This window comes from Ixodes scapularis, unplaced genomic scaffold (assembly GCF_016920785.2).
Source record: "Ixodes scapularis isolate PalLabHiFi unplaced genomic scaffold, ASM1692078v2 PGA_scaffold0__279_contigs__length_252992795, whole genome shotgun sequence".
NCBI lineage: Eukaryota > Metazoa > Arthropoda > Arachnida > Ixodida > Ixodidae > Ixodes > Ixodes scapularis.
In genome coordinates, this window is record NW_024609835.1 from 105,147,164 (window position 1) to 105,169,272 (window position 22,109).

At 41.2% G+C, this 22,109-nt stretch overlaps 1 protein-coding gene across 1 annotated transcript; it reads right to left on the reverse strand.

The window, feature by feature from the left end:
• Positions 1-97: 97 nt before the first annotated feature.
• Positions 98-21,315, reverse strand: LOC8024775. The gene is made up of 13 exons (XM_002407018.5): positions 21,114-21,315; positions 17,604-17,665; positions 17,451-17,507; positions 17,068-17,122; positions 16,885-16,976; positions 16,701-16,814; positions 15,284-15,437; positions 14,935-14,987; positions 14,682-14,808; positions 7,193-7,278; positions 4,788-4,901; positions 804-905; positions 98-509 (listed from the first exon to the last, which is right to left on the reverse strand). Exons 1-13 carry the CDS (start codon positions 21,160-21,162, stop codon positions 456-458), a joined length of 1,119 nt encoding a protein of 372 aa, XP_002407062.4. The 5' UTR covers positions 21,163-21,315; the 3' UTR covers positions 98-455.
• Positions 21,316-22,109: the final 794 nt, after the last annotated feature.

Consider the following 22,109-nt stretch of genomic DNA (forward strand, 5'->3'; position numbering starts at 1 on the left):
CTGGGGCGCCATTATGGCACAATAAAATACAGATTATGTACGCTGCTTAATTGCCCAACGTTGAAGATTAAACGGTGTACTCACAAACAATAACATGCACATTTTCTCACGGTCTTTATTATCGTGTCGATATCACAATAACGCTCTGTGAAGACCATGGTCGGAATTGTGTAAAGACAGTGCGTAAAACGTTTCAACAGTGCAATATATTGCCTTTAGAGGAGCGTAAATGCCTTTAGAGGAATGTAAGGTTGGAATAAGAATGTTCAACAAAATGCAGACCTCAAAAAGCAACAAGGTGTAAATACCATAAAAAAAATGCTATTGAGCACCGGGGCTGCATTGCAACTGGTTAATGGCAATTTTTTTAGACTGAGTGTTACCCAGAGGCACTTGGTGTCCTAGATGAACAGCAGCTGACTAGCTCGATTAGCTCCTCTGCTTGCTTTGCCTCGTCATTTGATCAGCGACTTTGGAAAAATGTTCATCTCAATGTAGTCGTCGATTATCTGAAAAAAATACAATGCAACTCATCACTTTGTTTAGAAATATGACTGCTTATCGACTGGCATGCCTGACCTCAGTCCCCTGCTTTTGTTGGCACTGATCCTTTGAAGCAGTGTATCAAATGGCACAACTAGCCATATTATCAACACTGTTATGAACTTCACCCCAATACCTTCGTGGCTATAGTCACAGCAGAGGAACAATGTATGCAATACACTTACCTCTGTTCTTCGGTAAACGCATGTAAGAATTATTATAATTAATGAAGATAAGCATGTTTATGTGCCTGTGCTCACCTCGTTAATGCAGTCTTTGTTGATCTCGGGAACACGGTAGGTGAAGCCGATGCTTTGAAGCTTGCTCCCATCCATGCAGAGATTTTTGTCGTAGAGCAACTCCTGAAGGACGAGGCAAAGTGACAGCAGCACTATTTCAATATTTTGTTTTCGTGCACACTCTTCCAGAGGTACCGTATACACCCACAGCCCTAGCTCTGAACAAAATAGCCTAAAAAAATTAGGAGTACTCGTAGAATACTAGCACATTATTTCTGGCCAGCTGCGTCAGTCATTTCCGTACCGCTTAACTTATTTCAATTAAATTTGCAGTGGAAGTTTACACAAGTGGCCAGACCGTCCCTGCCGAATTTCACTGTGCTATGTTACTTCTGAAACTTGTTATGAACGTTACAATAAGGAAATCAGTGTGTATGCTTAGAAAAACTATAAATTTAAAATAAAACAAAAGTTTTTGATTTGTATGTGTAATTAGTCATAGGAATACCCATAGCACATACCCAGCTAGTTATTTTGCTATATTGCATTGCTTTTCATAAGTCTAACTCTGTAAGAAGATTAACTTTTTTTTCTTTTCATGTCTGCATTTTACAAATGTTTATGTTTTAGCAAAAAAGAATGTTAAAGTAGAAAAACTAACAAGCCAGGCATGTTCCTCACAAAATTCTGTCCCAGAAAACCACCTAAGAATAATTCTCTATTGCGTAATAGGAAAACATTGCAATAGTTTTCCCAAAGTGAAATTTATGCCGAAAAGTGGAACGGAGGAAAATGTGGTTCAAAGTGCTCCAACCCCCCTACCTCTTCTTTAACATCGGTGAATCGAAAATAATTTATAAAAAATTAACTATGGAGTGTAAACTAACGAAACTTTCTGGGAATACTCTCTAGACGTTGGTGGATGTAAATATGACATTTTTCAAAATCAACTTTTTTTGCATAAATTGTTTTTTTCTGGGTAGCGTCCCCCCTTAACAAAAGCTTACATTTTAAAGCAAACTAATGTGTGGAGGTCGCTCGGTTTCTCACACCGTTTCGCTGGAGCGCACACAGCTCGTGCTAGAGCACCATTTTGCGATTCTGCTCCGAGCACCATGTAAGATTGGGCGAAGCCGCGGGGTGTTTTGTCTATTTTGTTAGCGGCCGCACGTCCGCCACGAGCGCGTCTTGGGGCGAGGCATGTTGGACACCCCCCCGGGGCGTTCACTGTGCGCGAGGAGTGTTTTCTTTTTGTTTGTATACAAAGGCGGCTACTGCTTGGTGCATCCCCCATTGCCGATAGGGTTTCGACTAGGGGGCTTGCTGTGGCGCCACAAAGACGGCGACGGCAACCACTGTCAAAGTTACGGGGCTGTCACCTCAAGTCCGCTGGGAACTTGACAAATGTGCCTGTACGCGCCATGTCGGCCATTGGACAGGGGGCAGCATGTGACTCTGAGAGGATTCACACCTATTGGCCGGTCCCTTCCCGAGGGCAAGAAGGACCGATGTTTCAAAAGCTTGCGACGGGGCGGGAAGGGGCAATTTTCGCTTGTTTTGGAACGAACGTAAGGAAGTTTGACGGAGATGCAAACTTCCCTTACTTGTACCTAATTTGTACAAAGTTTGTAAAGTAAATAAATGCCTTTAACCCGGAACCCTCAAAAAGCATCCATCGTACGCCAACAAACCAAGCCACCAGCTAAGAAGAAGAATGACGAAAGTTTACTGCCAGCAACACCCAGGCTTTACAGGCCACAGTAGTCAAACAAAGCTACAGCTGCTGCAAGAGTATACACACGTTAAAAAGACCTCGCAATCATTTTCGGACCATACTTCCTCAAACAAAGTGCAACAAGGATTAAATCGGTCGTCATGGGCAGATTCCAGTTACAAAGACGAAACATCTTTATTTTGGGCCATCTCACTGATCGCTATTTGAGCCTCTAATGATGGGACCACTTGCGAATTAGCCACGGGCTAACCTTATGGTGCCTGGAGCGCATTTCCGACTGGTGCGTTTGCTGCATCTTTCTTCTACCGCTTGATTTCCAGCCGGCGACGTCACACAAGTGTCATGGTGTCACTGTTCGCGACCCTGACAGTGTCCCAGGAGCGGTGGTGAACGTGGCAGAAGCCTGTTCTGCCGCAGGTCGTTCTTTAGTTTGATGGTCCACGTAAGCTTCGGCGGGACGAAGTTGGGATGCCGCTATGACAGCGACGCTAAGGTGATGACGGCGTGACGCTCCGGCTTCCGCAACACCATTTGTTGCCACTTCAAGACCACTTTTGATATATACGGGAGGAATAAGACGCTATACGCACCAGTCGGAGACATGCTTTAGGCACCGCAATGTTGCCGCAAGAAATGGAAAGAGAAAAATTATTGTGGGGTTCTTACGAGGGCAATAAGCCCTCTTCCATACCTGCCAACCTGTGGACTTTCAAATTCGTAAAAGTTTCGCAGCCGCGCCGGGGGGGGGGGTGTTACGCGAAGCGATGTGCAGCTTAATGTCAGCCTGGCCAGCGTGCAAAACGCTTACATCACACGTGCACGTGCTACAGAATCCATACTTCTCTCGCTTTTTGGGCAGCACAAAGCACAGAAATTTCGATGTGTAGGACTTCAAGAACACCTGAAAGTGCCTCTTTTGAGGTTTGGAGTTCGGCATTGCGCCGCGAAGCCACAGTTACCAGGACATGTGGAACAAACACAGACGCCGTACTTCTCGCCTCGAAACTGGCCGAAGCAACGAGGCTCGACAAAGCCTGAACACACCGAACCAACGTGCACCCGAGCACCGCCGAACACACGAACAAAGGCTTTGAGCTTTGGATTAGTTTTCGATCCGTGGCCACCGGATAGACGGATAGTAAAAACCACGACGCTGCTGTGGACGGTACCTATCGTCCTCTTGCGGCGGTGCAAGATACCGCCAAGAACGGAGTTACAAAAACAGAAAAAAAAAAAGATTAAAAATATTTAAAAATATATTTTTCGTAAGATTTGAAGCAAGATTCGTAAAATCGTAAACTTTGTCCCAATTCATACATTTTACGAAAAATTCGGAAGAGTTGGCAGGTATGCTCTTCTGTTCAATGAAGACCGAAAGGGAAGAGCAGAACCAACACATTAAAATCGAACGAGGCCAGAGCAGTGCGCAGCCACGAGAGGATAATCTGTCAGTGGCAAGTAGAATGGCTCTTTCTAGTGCAAGACACAGCTTGCTCAAGTCTATTTAGTATAACGAGGACGAATCTTTCAAAGGAGAAAAGCTGTTTGATTCCTTTCATTCGTTCAATCATAGTGCCACGAGGAAACAGCACTGAATAACGCCTAGTGAGCGTAGCGATTAAGAACCTTGCACTGGATGAAGGTTGCTTTGGAACTGAATTGCCTCGTGGCAAAACTACCATTAAAAGGTAACTCTTAACACTTAACTCTCTCGAAACCTGCACTATGAAATCTCTAGTTTCGATTTAAGGGCTTGCAATCTCTTCAGCACCTGCAGCTAAATGGACGGATGGTACATAGTGGCAGTAGCTTACATTACTTAGACTAACCCCTATTCCCACACTGCAAACATTTAAGTCAGAGTGCTAAGGTGCTGTAACTGCTACTTCCTGCTCATGCTGTCTGAATAAGACGAGCCTGCTAGATAGTTGTATTCCTTCTCAAGGTGGCACTTTACCACAGTGCGTACAAACTCCCATAATATAAAAGGCCTGTCCGCCACACAGTTCACGCGGCGGTGCTAAGAGCATGTTGGTCAGGGACACTTTATTTTATGATGAAGAGAAAAACAAAACATTCTTTTATTTACTGCCCCCAAGCAATGTGGGTAGCCAAAGCTAATCCAGCACAGCCACCTAAAACTGTCTAATCAAATGGGTCCTTCACATGGTTGAAGTCTGTATATCAAGTGGCACCAGAAGTGGCTTAAAACACAGGGACAGCCATTTTTGAGTGAACAGAAAACAAAATGTTTCTATGGGAAAACTCACTTGGCTCAGATAAGGAGACAGAGGAGTGTTTGCTATGGCATCCTTCTGACAAGCTTCTGCCCAGGGTGCCAAGTGCTTTTCATTGATTTCCTGCACTGCACCTTGCATGTCAGCCTGGAAGATTTTGAAAGAGCATACAATCATTGAAAATCAATTCACCATACGATAAAAAGCCTATACAAAATACTGGACAAAACTAAAAACTTTCAAGGTTTCTTTTTTTGTTTCCGAACATGGTTGCTGACCGTTCAGGTATGTTGCTGCTCACGGTCAAAAAGTTTCAGCATTTTTGTTTGGATCACTTGCAGAAACGAAGTTGTGCCCTCAAACTTCCACGTGCATTTCAAGTGTCACCACTTGGCACCAGCATGCTCGAAAAGCTGCTGTTGCAGCAGAACGTCTCGATTGACTCGTTGGGCTCAGAACTTTTGCTCACTATTATAGACCTTTTCCACAAGGGCGCCGCCATCTTGAATTGACGTCACTTCCAGTATGGGCGAAAACACAACTTTGCCGTCGCCACGCCAATAGAAGACATTTAGGATATAAGCCTAACCGCCACACATTCTCGATTTGGCTCCCCTCAATTTTTTTACTGGTTAGAGGTTGAAATGTTTTACTATTTTGTCGTCGCCCATACTGGAAGTGACGACAATTCAAGATGGCGGCGCCCTTGTGGAAAATGTCTATAGGCTGACCATTTTAAATCACAATTATAAGTTGCCCTTTAATCTGAAAGAACAGCGCCAAAAGAATAACAACTGGTATACTGCCGAGATTGGTTATAACGAAGTCAGTTATAACGAAATAGCGGCTACAGCGAAGCGAACATGTCTTCCCATTCTCTTTTGAACCTCGTTAAAGGGAAGCTGAAACACGTCTTGAAAAAAACGGGTTAGAGGTGAATTCTGGCGTATTTTTATCCCGTGAATCCGAATATCACATTTGTTTTCCCTGAAGATGCAACTAAAAGCGAGAAAACGCGAAAAACCTCCGACCAGTCGTGACGTCATACTAGGATCTTTGGGCGGCCAAGCGCGTGCCGCTTGTGTGGACAGCGCGTGCAAGGGCAAGCTTGCCAGGTATATTCTTCTGCGCTGACGGCAGTCGTGTCGTCTCTTTCTGACCTTTTTGAAAATAGCAAGAGTGCGCGTGCATGGCCTTGACAGGCGCTGAAGATCCGCGAGAGCAGAGATTCCGAAAACTCCTAGTGTGACGTCACGCCCCGGGAAGGAGGGGCTTCGGCGGTACTTTAAAAATTAATTTCTGAAGCCTCTGTGCACCAAATTAAAAAATAATCTCGATATTCCTGATCCTGGAGGTAGAATGAAGGCCATTGAAGTGTTTTTTCCCAAATACAGAACCGCTTCAGTTTCCCTTTAACCGAAGTCGTTTATAACGAAATAGCGAATATAGCAAAGTGATTTCCTATTCCCGTTGACTTCGTTATAACCGGTCTCAACAGTATACTGTAAACGACTTCATTTTCATGGGGACGTAACTTTCGCAAATTAAAAACTATTGTAATAAATAGATCCCATGAACATATATTACTCTATGGTAACTAATACATAGTGTAGTACCACTCCCAACTGCAAAAGTCTGTACGTCCAAGATATTCCTGAATACACACTAGCCCAAATTCACAAAACATTGGGCCCGCAAAAATGAAGTTGTTAACAGTAAATAAGTACAGGTATTCAGTTTATCACTAACTTCTTATGGTCTGTAGCACCACTTCAGAATAGCTGTGATACCTACAGCAGAAAAAAGTTACAAAGTAGAAATTGGTAGAGTTCCCAGATCAGAGACTGAAGTACTGTGGTAGTATACCTTGAAGGCACAGTGACTAAAATTGTATGTACAGCTATTATTCTGTACATAAATTACATAATCAGAACTAGGACTTTTCCATAGTTGTTGAAAGCTTTTCTTTTGTCTACACTACTACCTGGTATTTTACAAGGTTATTCTCCCCAGCTAATTCTTAGTCTTATCTCAATGTTGTGCCTATGATTAAAATTGGCTAATTACAAGGTACTGACGACAGCTTGAGTGCATGAACTAGGACCTGTACGTGGCATGGGGTAGTTCATCTTTTCTGACAACACTAAAATCTGCTTGTGACATTCCATGTCCGGCCCTAGAAGCTTATCACCCAATGCCTAACCTAGACTCTGCATATGTCACAGACAAGAATTCACTCTCGATTGTTTAAGCATCGCACACAAAGCAAAGGTTTCCCGCAACATAAAACTTCTTAATCCTGTTCTTGAAAGGCCACATCTTTTTTGTTTAACTCGGTATTGTAGATGCCCTTCACACTGCAGAGATCTAACAGTGATCTCATCAAATTGAAATAATATTTTGTTTGAGTTTGACTACCACAAAAAAATTCCACTTGCTTTGGCCAAGAAGGAAGCAGCCGTCCCCCAATAGCCATGGTTCACTCCAAAGATCTCACAAATAATGTCTGTGATTTTTCCTTGTGCTACAAAAAGAGGCATAATTAGAAATGAGACATGATGCCATCCTATATTAGACAAAACATTTCTTCAGCAGCGATTTGTAAAAGTATACATGCTCAGTGGACGTTGAATGTAAAAATATTCATATTCAAAGATATTTATTTTGATTTCCAGTTGCTCTTAAGTATTCATATTCAATTCAGTCAAATACTTTATATGCGCACACCCCTAACTTGTAGGCAGTTAGGGAAGTGCACAGACTTCACAAGTTCTCCAATATTAAAAGTCACTGAGAGAAAAAAAAATTCTTTTTAAACAGTCTAGTTGGGACCACGCATGTCAAAAAACAAATTTACTGCAAAAAAATAAAAAATTTTTTAGAGGAATATTGACGGTGAGAGACACGACTTAGTCAGTAGTCACCTCCTTTCCACTTGTTTTCTCTCTCAGCATTTAGGGCACGTGGAGGAAAGGTGGATCGGCTTGGCCATCATGTTGAGGTGGAGAGTGCATGACCATCTCGTTGAGGTGGAAAGCGTGTATGACCATTCTGTGACGTCATAGACTTTGCGCGCAGAATTTAAAATAAATCTTGCATCATCAATATTGCTAAAAAAGATATTTCTTTTTGCGTAAAATCAATTTTTGGTTACGCGTGTTTTAACCAAATTGTTAAAAAATAAATAATTTTGACCCTTATTCTCTAGAATAGGGGTCAGGTGCATGGCCACACCCTTTAAATTAAGTTGCCAAAGAGGCAAAGAATAATAGAAATCAAATAATGTGCATCAAATCAAGATTAAATTCTCAAACAAATAAAACCTTCAACGTCTTTCTATAAGATGTAAAGCCAATCCCTCAGATGTATCTTCAAATGTGACAGGCAAATGCTTTCCATCTGTCACATGGGTAACCAACTTCAAGCTGCGTAATTATCTAGACAGCTGGAAGACTGGAAAATGTCAGATAGAACATATATGATGAAGCTATTCAATCATGGCGTGGTTAAATCCTACTTAATGTTCCTCAGACTTCTGAAACATTTATTTACCAGTGTCCCTTCATAGTTGCCCACAACAGAATGTTTCTCTAAGGCAGCGATACAGAACTGAAATCGAAACCTCTTTCCGTGAGGTGTAAAGACTATTCCCCAAATGTATGTATCTTCAAATATAACAGGTGAATGCCTTTCATCTGTCAGAGGGTGACAAGCTGCTTAATTATCTAAAAAGATGGAAAATGACTAAGTGTCAGATGGAATGTAGATAACAAAGCTTCACAATGATGAAAGGGCTAAATCACACTGAATGTACCTCAGACTTCTGACATGTTTAGTTATCAATGTAACCATATAGTTTCTCGTGACACAATGTTTTGACAAAGAATGAATACAAAACTAAAATGACGAAAACGAAGAAAGAGATGAAAGTACCTTGCTTTTCTAAATACATAAAACAAATATCTTGCAAAAGATATGCATTTTGAACTCAATGAAATGTGCAAAAGTAAATGTTTCAGTTGTGCGTTTTCAGAAAATTTTCAAACATATTCAGTGACGTGATTGGCCTCAGCCATTTTGGAGCATCTTTCGGAGCAGCCAAAACAGTGTTTTGGTGCAGAAAATGTGCCATTTGGAGCAGCCAATACAGTGTCTTAGAGCAGCAAAAGTGGCTTTTGGAGCAGCCAATACAGTGTCTTAGAGCAGCAAAAGTGGCTTTTGGAGCAGCCAAAACAGCGTTTTGGAACAGCAAAAGTGACTTTTGAAGCAGATACTCTTAGAAAAATAAAAATATTTGTTTTAAGTGCTGGGCAAACGGAGAGAACTTTGTGTTATGATGTGACGCGTTGTGACGGAACTCGCTGCTTGTGTTTTTACTGGCGAGAATCCAACAAGTGTACAGTGCTGTAGGCGCGTTGCCGAACAATTTTAAAAAACCACTTGCCACTGTTTTACTGGTTCCTGACGTGCCACATTTTCATCAAAGTTAGGCAAACATCAAATAATAAATTGCAAGCGTCCTCGCTGGTGCCTCTGTCGTGCAATTATGTTTGCATGCACGTGTGCACGTGAGGGCAACTTCGTCCCTCTTTGCGTGAGCGGTGACAACAGCTGTTCGATCGAAACCGAAACAAAGCCACTCCGCTCCGTCGCCAACTGGTTTCCAAAATTGTACGCAAAATCTACCTGTCCAGCATACGACAAAAAAGTCCAGCGGCGCGTGCTTGTCAGGCCGGCAGGCGAGGTACAAGCCAAACACGCAGAAAAAAAATAACTTGAGCGCATCGATGACATTGCAAGCCAAAGTCAAAAAGTTCTTGGAGCACGTTGCGCAAAGACTGAAGTCGAGAGAAACAAGCTCGCTGTGCTGGTTCAGCGTGCAGACATTAACTACTTTGCTTTAGCTCACTTCTCTTCACCAACTTCCTTTTGCGGTAGATTTTTCACGTACAGGGGTCCCTTTTGAAAGAAAGCCCACCGAGAGAAACCTAGGTAAGCAATACTTTGACAGAGCAGTCTTTGAGTTAAATAGGGAGTTTTGTAGTAGCAAATGATTTCGGTAGGAACTCACTTGATCGAATGACGATTTTATAACACCAATGTTTCACCGAATGACATTTTAGCAAATAGTCGGCAGCCGCGAAGCGGCGTTTACAGGTGGGCCAATTGGGTTAACATTTTTGTAATGAGCCGCCATAGACTGCCGCCACAAAGCGGTGCAAGTGCAGCGCGGGGGAGGGGGGGGGAGGGGGTTAACACGCGCGCCCGTTATTTGCTAAAACGTTGATTCGCTCAAATGTCATTTGCTCACGTATTGATGAAGGATACCTTGTGCCAGGCAGCCACCTAGCTCTCGCATACTCAATTATGCTACTCAGTTTAGTTTGGGTTTTGAAAGGTGACCGAAAGTGGTACTCTCCTTTCCGCTTCGTCGCCAACAGATTATCCATATATTATCCAAATGTAGCAGGATGTAGCAGGGTTAGCCCCTTGGTGCAGTTTGGCACAGCAATCACATCACTGCATATCTTGTTGGGAGACTAACTGGTGAAATGATTGAATCCACCAGTGTTTAGTCCTGTTCTAAGCAAGGCATAAGTGGTGATTACACTTATTTAACTGAAGCTATAAAATCACACTATTCAAGATGCTGTGCTCGTAACTTCATTTCATACACTTCTGAGGCATCCTGTTATGTACTGCTTTATGAACCCAAGAACTCTTTATTTTGTCATCTTTCCTTTTATGAAGCCGTTTGCACTGTGCAATACAGAAGCACTGCGCTTCCTAATTACAATTGGCTTAGATTAAATATGTTATCTTCCCTAGAGTCCTGTTCATATTTCAAAAGGTTTACACCAACACTATGTAGGTCAAATTTTTAGTGTAAACAGGAATTAAAAAAATAAAGAAGATATTAGTAAGCACATGAAATGGGCACATTATTTCTTAAAAACTTTAGAACATTGATTTATAGAGAAGTGCCTTTGAATACGAAATTTCAAATAATTTTGAATATTTTCAAGATGTGATACGGCAAACTATTTGAGTGCGCTTCCCTCGGCGGTACGACAGCACTGCAGCAGAGCAATAACTCACAATGGTAGGGTGCAGGTAACAGGCAGGGAAGCTACTTCTCCCAAGTGGGTTTGTGTGTGCACATTTTGAAAGTCTTAGTTTTCTTACCTGCTGCAATAAAAACTACGGTATTTTGCACTAAATAATTAAATTACAGTGATGCAATTTAGCTGAATAATTTTGGAGAACCTTTTGAGACAGACAGAAATCAAATATAACAAGTACAAATTCAACTGTCCACCTACATTTAGACTTGTAACAGTGGGACACAAAAATCAGATTTTCTTTTTTGTCCCACTGTTACATAGAGGTGTGTTCCACTACTTCTTGTGACACACTTTTTTGGAAAAAAAATGTGGTTTCGTTTATACCATCAAATTAGCAACGACATCCAGATATCAAGAGAATCAAGAATGTCGACCAGCCACCCTTTCTTACATCTTGTCCAGAAATCACCCTGCAATAATACAATGTTAGAATAGAAAAAAAAACTTCAGTGCAAGCTTGAATGCTATGTGCAAGCCTTGAAGGTTGCAACCAAAGCAAGCATATCTTAAAGGGGTCCTCCGGAGCGTTCTGCGATGGTAACTCAATCTACGGGCCCTAAGGATCCTAAAAATTATAAAATTACGGCCATACGCGGCGGAGTTCCCTATAAAAATTGCTATCAAAGTCCCCGGCACGCCCCCCTTTCTGAAATGACCCCACAAAACGGGAGGGGCATCTCTTTACGCGTAAGTCAATAGCAAGCGAAGGTTTCTGGCGTCGCTGCGCGTCACCAACGCGGCCGACCGCCGACTCGCGGAGGATTCTCTCGAACACGTGCGGACCGTCGTCAAGGGGCCCGGACTTTGTGCTCGGCAGCCGTCGTACGTCGCACCGCACCGTCGCGCTGCTACTGCAATACGCAGTTGCACCCCACAGATGACAAGGAAAAGTTTGACTCGTTGACGTGGAAGGATCGCAAAGCTGGCTTCGGAGTCGGGATCCACGGAAAGAAGGAACACGTGTCCCGCAAATGCAAGCCTCCAGACGCCCAGGGAAGCTGACGAGCCGACGCGCCGACGCATCACCCCTAGCAACAAGCTTGCGGGGAGAAAACATAGTTCGCTGGTTTTGGAACGATAATTGCGGACTATGTTTCCCGCACCACAATCAGTTTAAGTTTTTCTCAAACTCTACTTTGCAACAAGCTTAAAAAGTGTTGCAATAATAACGTTTGCATTCCCCGCGAGTTGCAGCATTTCCATTGGTCAAGTTTTAGCGATGGGGAGGGAATGGGGGATTGTCTACTAAGAGAAAGTAGTCCCGTTATATTTCTAATGCCATCTGCTTAATAAACGGTTGTGTAATCTAAAACTTTGTATACATATTAACTTGCACCTACTACGCAATATAACAACAAAAACATACAATCTCAGAAAGCTCCAAAGGGCCCCTTTAAATAAAAAAAAAAAAATTAAGTTTTGTCATTTAATTATGCAAATCAAAGGCATATTGTGTGCAGTTTTATGATAATGTAAAATTAACCTGTCGAAAATAGTTCAGACGGACTGTTTCTTTAAGCAGTCCATCTGAACTACTTAGCATTATTCCTAACCTTCCATTCGTCCCCTGCTAAAGCTCATTTAGTTTTAACTTTTAATCTTTATTGACTGCCATCAAACAGTTGGAGGCTTATATAAGGGTGGTAGTTAAGTGAGGAATTCAACATGAATATTTAACCTAGAGTGCAGACTATTATATACTAGCTGCAGTTATATCTGAAATGTACTCCACATAGCTTTCACGAAGCACAATTGTTTTCCTAATATCCAATGCCTATGCTCGAGAGGTGCTTTTTCCTGAGCACATGGCTGCGCTGCAGTGACGTGAGGCATGCCAAATTGCAATATTAGTCTGCAGGCGTTGCTTCTTCGCAGTGCACATTGTGCAACTAACTAGCCTGCTCAATAAGACCACGAATAAAACAAATATTTTGGAACTTCTAAGTACTGTTAGTATGCAATACAAAGATCAAATTGAATAGCCCTCGTATACAATTCATTGCATAATTAAAAGTTAAAAAATTCGGTCAAATCTACCGTACCGATTCAGCAGTGCAGTGGGGCCCGAGCTATTACTAGTTTCAGTATTAAAAGGGTGAAATTAGCTTTTGGCACAATGTTGCTACAAATTCCTCAAATTTTGGTAAAATATAGAAGGGTGCAACCAGGTAAGTACTTTGGCACAATTGGGTGCAAATGGCACAGTAATCACATAGTTGAAAAATATGACAGCAATTAGATTGTGAAATTGAATCAAAGGTGCTCCACTGCCCTGTTGCACCACAAATTTAAATAGTGCAATTTGGGCTTGTGAGGTCTAGGTATAGTAAAATAAAAATAAAAATAATTACAGTTTATTATTTTAAATGCTAATTTTATATACTGTAAAACTCTTAATGTTTGCAAGTTCTTAATTTTCGCGGATTTCGCAAAATGAAAAGTTTGTGAAATTTAAGGGCACGCAAAATTGTCGTTCCTTAAAAGTTTCAATGCAGGCATCTGGAATTAACGAAATTTAATGACTGTGAGTATGTCCTTTGTGACCGATTAACGAAAAATTGGGGCCGCGAAAATAAAGGGGCTTACAGTACCATTGTTTCATAACATGAGACGAATGCGGGGCATCTGTTCTCTCATTTGAGAAAATATTGGAAAAACAGTGGGTGATTTTATATTTTGACATAGCCTATATGTAAAATACTATAAATGAGTCTTGTTTTTCAACTTATTAGGAGGGATTTTTTATAAAGCCATTGCTAAACACATTGAATATATGAAATATTAAAAAAAATACTATTCAATATTTTTTATTTAGATGAGCCATGTTTTGAATACTGTATGAGTATTCAATTCTATTAAGTAACAGTGTCATATAAATTTTATAGGGTTGCAGGCTTTGAATAATCAAGGACAACCATATTGGGACAGCATAAAATCGGCATAGGCAACAGTGCCCATTTACAAGATGCCTCTTCAAGCCAGTCTCTACAGCAATAATATCTCCAGTTCAAGGGAAAACGGTTAGCACTTCGTGGAATCTGGTGATGACAATCATCAGTATATCCTAATATAGCACATCCCTATCGAGATTGCAACAAAAGCTATGGCAGACAAGACATTTTTCTGTTCTATTTAAAAACCAAAATATACTAAAACAGCGAGGTTACGTCTGATGCAGCAACATTTTTTGCCGCAATTTGCTATTGACCCATAGCCTTTTATGGATATGATGTAATGGTCACTTAACCCTATTACAAGGCCCTCAGCACTAGTGTGACCGTTAAAACTACCTTAATACAAAAAGATCATGCTAAAAAGATGTCATCTTCTGATGAGTCAACTGGATAAAAATATGCTGGAAAGCTCCCATGAGAAAGTTACATAATTCATACTTCTATATGCTCCTGTGTGACAAGCTAGACATATAAGCAGTTCCATTTTCATAGTGCGACTACCCAGACACAATGCAAGCAACTTTTCTCAAGTCTATAGCAGATATATAGTAAATTCTTATGCACTTTAGATTGTGTCATTCTATTTCTTGAAAAAGAATGATTGCGGTACAACTTCAAACATCCTTCCATGCAGGGATTACAATAATGAGCTTTCTGATAAAAGGTGAGCTTTTATTTTACAAACAAGAAAGACCTATCACTTCAGACCTTCGGGTGTGAATAGCCCATTTCAAATTCAGGCTTTTGAAGCAGCTAAAGAAATGTGAGAAATTTCTTATCCTGAAGAGTGCAGAGCAGAGGGAAAAAATTGAGCAAATGCTAGTATTTTGATAAACAGAAAAACTTACTGGTGTCTCCGAGATCAACAACATTGTAGACCTCACGAGCTTTTCCATGAAGACACACATGCCACACAGCACTACAAAGGTCAGACACATGAACAGTGTTCATCTTGAGGTCTTTGGTCCACAGAAGCTGGAAGAAATGCACAGCAGCGTTACAATAAATATAAACAAAATTGACCAAAAAAAAAAAAAAAAGAATCTCTCGTATTACAAAGCATTACACTATCGCAATATGACCAATCAGATAGAAACTTGCCTTCATTGTTTTTTTGAGATGTTTGTAAACAGCACCAACCAAAATCCGAGGAGCTGAGGAAAAAGGAAAGCATTAGGAACATAACCTAGATAACAAAGTGACTGGAGCAGAGTTAGTATAGAATCAGTGAAACATGTATTAGAGTACCTACTTAACCAACCCAAACATTGTAAATGAAAATGGTGAATAAAAGCTTAGTTTACGTTTAAATTAAAATGATATGCTAACCCCAAGGTTAGCATAAGCAATTGGTCATAGCAGTTCAGCAGTTGGAAAATTCACAGTTGGATCACTAGAGTGAAAGTCATTAGCTGGCTTGTTAAAAAAAAAAACGAGGATGTTTGCTCACTGATGCTACGTTTGTCGGCCACGCCATACACAAGAGCAGGGCGCAGAATGACGTAGTCCAGATCTTTGAATGCTTCCAGGGTTTTTTCCACGTCCCTCTTAAATCGAGCAACTGCAGTCCAAGGATCCAAAGCACTTTCCTCTTGAGATGGCTTCTTTAAGACAAGGACACCGTAGGCAAAAGGAACTCAGGCACTGCGTGAACCTCGGTTACTATAGTAACCATCTGATTGCAACCAGCCAGAAGCAGTTATGGCACAGTCGGTTATATTCAAACAAAGATGTCTGAATCAGCTGAAAGTGCTTGAGGAACTTCAAACCAAGTAAAATCGGATTATATTAAATGTTTGTCTGTACAAATCCTTTGCTTATAAATTAATGCATATTTTACTTTGCAGAACCTATTCTGACTTCTTCCACACTGCTCATGAAACATAACATGCCAGAACCTTCTACAGAGTGATGACAATTGTATTTTGAAAGAGTAATTTTTACTTTCAACTGACCACTGAGCTTCAAATACATTTTCTCAAAGATTGGGTGAAATTTAATTTTAGACTTATCATTATAAAACTTGAGTAAAATCAAACAGTGTGAGTTTCAGAGAAATGACACACAGTGTAGTATTCCTCTTCAACATTTATACTTTTAGAATAACACTCTATAATGCCTTGAAGGGATACTCCGGCGATTTCTTCATGGTCCCTGATTTACTTGAAAATTTGCTAAACAGAACGAACGTCGTTGAAATAGTATCCTAAATATTAGGTAAAAATATTTGTTCTTTTGCAAAGTTATTGGATTTACAACTTCGGTGCTCACTAAGTTTTTCAAGCCAAGTCTCTACTTGCAACACCAAAAAACATTGGTTCACTCTTTGGACTGTAGATTTTGTTCCCAACTGATACCAAGCAGTTTCATGGCGTCAAACGAATGCTTTCGAAGCTCTGCACCAGCACGGAACAAAACGCTTGATAAAGACTATTTTTTAGACTGTTTGCTCAACTGGCAAGCCTGCCTTCCACTGTCGTCACGGCACTGAAAAGTGTTGGTATATTTGAATGCTGGTTTTCGCAACATTTTATACGCCGATTTCACAATAACTATTATGAATTTCATGATAATAAATAGCACACCGGAAAGGGTAAGCACCGGGAATTCCAAAAACACAGTTACCTGGGGTAGCTAAAAAAATCGCCGGAGTACTTATTTAATGCAAAAACTGAAGGGATTCCCTGTGAATGCTCCAAATTCAGCTTGCTCAAAAGCAAGCCGTACAAGAAGATGAAAAACCCTTTTTGTGTAAAGTGCCCTGAACCACGAAGTAATGGCCACTTGACACTGTAATATATAACAACCAATGAAAGAAAAGGAGAGGGACCGTCAACCTTAAGTATGATCATGGCTTTTCCACTCACTTTTCCTTCGGCATAAATATGTCCAGAAGAGATTTCAATGTAGCGCTTGATATTATGAGCAATGGCCTCTTTTGCACAGTTCTCACTCAGCTTTGCAATTCCTTCCTGGTACACCTAAATAGGAAGCAAAAGCCAGGGAACTTTAGCTTACAACGTGTGGGCTCTTTAGTGAAATACTACTTACAGAGTCTGGGAGATTAATTTTGGTTTCACCAGCCAAATTGACTGCAAAGTCAAAAGGCTCTTCAGACCCTTCAAAGGCAGCTTTGCAAGAAGCTAATGTGAACAAAAGATGAGCTGATGAGACTATAGACAAAAAACAATGACTATGCAAATTTAAAAAAAAAAGAAAAAAGAAAGGCCATACCTTGATTAATCAGGTTAGCACTTTTATATTCAACAATTGGGTCTTCAAATACAACCTGCAAATGAGACATCAATTTGATACGCCATACCAGACAGACTACCTGCATCCTATAAATCAAACCTTTAGAGATAGCCATGATGGCCACTACTGCTCAGCTCATGCAATTGTAAAAGTTTTGACATTTTGCATTTAATCTGCAAGTTCAACGCTTGCGTCCGATGTCTGTTATTTGATGAACACAAAGCTTTTACAGCATTAGAGATGTTGGAAGTAAATTAGACACAGATTTCAGTTTTTCTCGCTGAATGAGGTGAGCAGATGTCCCAGCTATTCCAAGCCATGCAGAAAAAAGAGTGTAATTGAGAATATGCAGTTTAACTCACCTTATGATTGGCATTTAGCCATCCCATCTGAGGGGGCACTTTGTCCACAACCCGAATCTGTTAATGAACATTTTTTTTTTATTATTAATAGCATATAGTAATACGCATGGTCATGCTGTTTCCATTCCAGATTGTGTGACCATGCGTGCCTACCTTGGTTGCCAAGTTGCGCTTCAACAAGAAATCTACCAGATGCCTGCCTATGAACCCAGTTCCTGTCAAAAGGAATCCACACGTCACTCCCGGGCTTTCCATATTCTCCATGAAGTTGAGCAATGCAATACTACTTCACTTGCTGGCAAAATAAACCGAGCAAATAAATTGCCATCTTACAAAGCAATTTATTGACAATTTTAGACAGAAAAACAACCATTTTTCAAAATTTGAAAGTGTTGCAATGTAGTTATTAAAATTGTAAAAATTCCAATTAAAAAAAAGTTGCTTTCAGCAGGAAGATTATTGCAGTAAATAAGGACATAAATAAACAATTAAAAAAATGCAACAGCAATACTTTACTGGTGGGGCACTTTTGCAAGTTCTATGTTATGCAATAAGGATGTGTGTAACTTTTTTTTAATTTAATTTAATTAGCTGCCCAAAGTGTAGTCGAAAGGAGCTTCAAAGTAGCATTTCACAACAGAGCTGTAAGTTTCACATTTCTATCCTTTCAATAAATGCCAGAAAATCCAGCGATGCATTTTGCAAAGAATATTTAGCATCAAAATGGGCAGATTGGTGGTAATTAACCCAAACAAAAAGAGAGTAAACACAGCGAGTGTCACAGTGTCACATGCCCATCTTTACGTCGCAAAGGGGCCAGAAGGGGTTCGCATGAAACAATGAACCTGCACCCTGTCCACTGCTGCATTCAACCCCTTTCTGTTCAAGTCAAGGGAAAGCTGAGTTGAGAAAAATTAGCTAGAGCTGAATTCTAGCATATTTTTGTTTTCTAAATCTAAATATCACGAGTTTTTGACCCAAACTTATCAAAATATGCAAGAAAAACTGGTAAACCTATCACTGGATGTGACGCCGTACCCAGAGGTTTCAACCACCTTGTTTGTGATGTTTATGAGAGAATGCTCAAGCAATTTTGACTGCTAGGGTAAGGCTTGCGAAAGGCGCGGTTATGTTGAGATTTGTGTGGAATACGTCACGATTCCCTTCTTCCGCCGAATGCATCGGGAAGGAGGGGCTTCAGTGCTATTTTGAAAGTGCTATTGTGGCTAAGTGGCACATCAATCTGAAATATATATTTTGATATTTGTGATCTTGGAGATTAAATGAAGATGATTTAAGTGTTTTTTTTTTAAATTTTTCTCCAACGCAGAACCGCTTCCATTTATCTATATTTTTGGTGCCATCAAGAAAGGCAATTTCAGACATAACAAGCAGTGATGGACACCTGCTCGACCCAGAGTTTTATTTATTACTTATATGGCAATACTGCTGTTCTAAACTACAAGCCCTACTTGGTACAATGTTGAAATACAGAGGAAAAACAAATGCACATAAAAATTGTGGTTTAAGAAAATATACTGTTCAGTGCTGCAGTAAAAGTATCAATGGACCTTTTTCACATACCGACGACACCAGGCGGTGGCTGCACGAACTAAAAATCGAGGAAGTGACCTACCTGCGCTACCAATCGATAATGGGAGCTACGCCACCAATTTCTTCGCTCTCTGAGCAGCAGCGCCTGCCCAACGCGACTTTAAAGAGGGGCATTCGTGGCATCCACCGAAACGTCGTGTTTTTTTTTTCTGTCAACATTCTTTTTTTGTGTAACAGAATTATATATATGCTGCAGTTACGTGTTCTACTCGCTGATATACAGCCTCCTTCCGAATTTCCTCAATTTTTCGTTCAGACTTCTGCCGCTTGGCATCGGGTGCTCGCGCGTGCGCAGAACGCTTCTCGGAAAAGGTCCATTGAAGAGCGAGAAACTATATAACTTTTAAGTGAATTTCGACCTTGTATTGTCAGAGGGAAAACATATTAATATTTGAAAACCACAAAATGATAAACCACTCTTCCACTGACCTTGACATGAGGTATACAAAGCAGGAACAGCATTCACACTATGTAGCTTAGAGCAGGTGGTACACTAGCAAATCTGCATGCCCATTTATGGCACAAACCTTTTGAACAAAAATAATAGTTGAAATATTGGTTTTAATTCCAGCTTAATTGTATTTAAATTGTATATTAATTGTAAGAATTACTTCCTATCTTCGGTGTCATCATAAAGTATTGCTGGAGGCCTTTTCTGAAAGGTGCATAAACGAACAACGGACTTGTTGAGTAAACAATATTTTTTTTAGATATTGCCATATTTTTTTTTTTTTTTTGTAACTGTCAAATGAGCAAAGACATAGCTACTGATATTTAGAATGGGTTTCAGAGTTCCAGCAAGTGCAATTAGGGTAAACAATAAAGAATAAAAAGTTTCCAATGGATGCAGAAAAGGCTGACGCTGCAAACTCTGACATTAAAAGCTTGAATTCCACTCTGCTGCGTTCTCCTTGGACAGGAATTTATGTAGAAACTGGTGCGTGATTCATGTTAAGCACTAGATTAGTACTTCTACTGCAAAGAATAAATTGCCCTCCACATAGGAAGCTTCCCCTGGCCTAGGCATCTACATAATAAATTTAAGTTGCAACAGTTTATGAGTGGCCCGTTACACTAGTTTATTTTGCAAAACTTTAAAGAGAGATGACATGCACTTCCAAGGTATTTATTCTGGCGCAACTATGCATCGACGGAAGTAACAACCCCTACCCACCTAAAAAAAAAAAAGAAAAAAAAAAAGAGGAATATACTTTTGCTTAGAACAATTGTATAAAAAAAGTATATATAAGCACCTGTTTTTATGAAATCAGACAGTGCACTCTGGAGAAACGTGTGCGACCAAACCGGTCAACGGGACCAAAGGATTTAGAGGGTAAATGAAAGAAGTACAGCATCAAATTCTACCCAAGGATTGCTCACCTCACGGCACGAACTATGGACGCATTAGGTGAATAAGCTATTCTCATCGAGCGGTTCGAATAATCTGCATGCGTCATGCGTCTGTTTCAAAAACAGCTGGCGCGTCTCAATATGTACAATCTGATAACTATGGGCACATTCAAGTTTCAAAGAATGCCAAATCCTCGAAAGACCCCGAGCAGTACGAGTTTGTTTGTGCGTTTCCACGTAATAATATCACATTGTAACTTCTAAAACCGAATCAACATTACGCCGAATAATAATTCACGAGCCGGGTGTCCATACTCTTGAGAAAATTCAAAGTGTATCGGGTTCCCACTTTATTGAGTTTAAAGGTGTGTGCGTCAGGCGCGAATATCGTAAATATCAACTTGACACTCGGAACACGAGAAGTTGGTATATGCCACGCACGAGCACCTGCTCAGGCAAAACCGCTCGATGTCAACAGCCACAAGACCTGACACCACACAACTTAAAAAAAAAAAAAAAATTAAAAAGGGCACGGTTTTTCTTGACAGGATGAGCAACAGAAAAGGAACTTTGCCGACGGAAATGAGATCATTATCTGACGCCCCAAGAATACAATCATTTGACAACTCAGCGTCTCAGCATGTCCCCTTTTCAATTTACGCCTGCCGTTGGTTTTGGGTCAGAGAGAAAGGACGTTACCTCCCAGCACGAGGAACCGGTATTTTCGGCTGCTATCACCGTCACCCATGCTTGCCGACCACGAACACAAGACAACAAAACAACTCAACACCCAACACGACCACAAGACGAGCACCCGAGCATGCCAAGCAGATGCCAAGCAGTCGGCAAAGTGCGACTTGGGATCCTTGGCCACCTAGTGCTGAAAGCGCGCACTTCGAACTATTTTTTTGTCAAGTGATGCATGGTACGACACCTATCTAGAAGATGGCGCTGCAAGTCAAACCAGTTCAACACCACAAGGTTTTCCCGCTCATTTGAATCCAAACGATGGCCAGTTTAATTATGGTGCCTGCAGCGCGTCTCCGACTGGTGTATTTACCGCATCCAAAAAAATTATCCCTCAACTTCCGCCTGATGACATCATAAAAGTGTCAGGCAGTCGCCGATCGCGATCCTGGCGGTGTCCCAGCAGCGGTGGTTACTGTGGCAGACGCCTGTTTGGCTGCAGGCGTCTGCCACAGTCTCCAATGCTCTCCAATGTGTCATCCACGGAAGCTTTCCGCAGCCCGAAGTTGGGACGCTGCTGTTCGACAGCGACACTAGCGTTTGCTCGTGCTTTTTGCCAGCATTTCTGCGACCAACCGCCAAGATCGCGACATCCAACAGCATGATAGTCTGGCTTCTGTGACGTCATTTGTTGCCACTGCGGGAGTACTTTTGATCTATGGGCGGCATACGACGCAAAACACACCGGGGAGAGGAGATCAATAGTGACAGATGGGTCAGTTGGTACATGATCTCATAGAGGAGGAGAGCCCGCGCACAGCTTTAATCAGCGCTCAAAACGGGAGTGGGAAGGCGTGCCTGTACCTTCCATTGCCTTTCCAAGAAAAGTTGTCCCCGAGTATAATCCAAGTGCCTTCCAATTTCATTGGCGTAGCCAGGGTAAAAACCTATGGGGCTTCAACACCCCCCCCCCCCCCCCTTTCCAAAAAAAAAAAAGAATCGCACCCG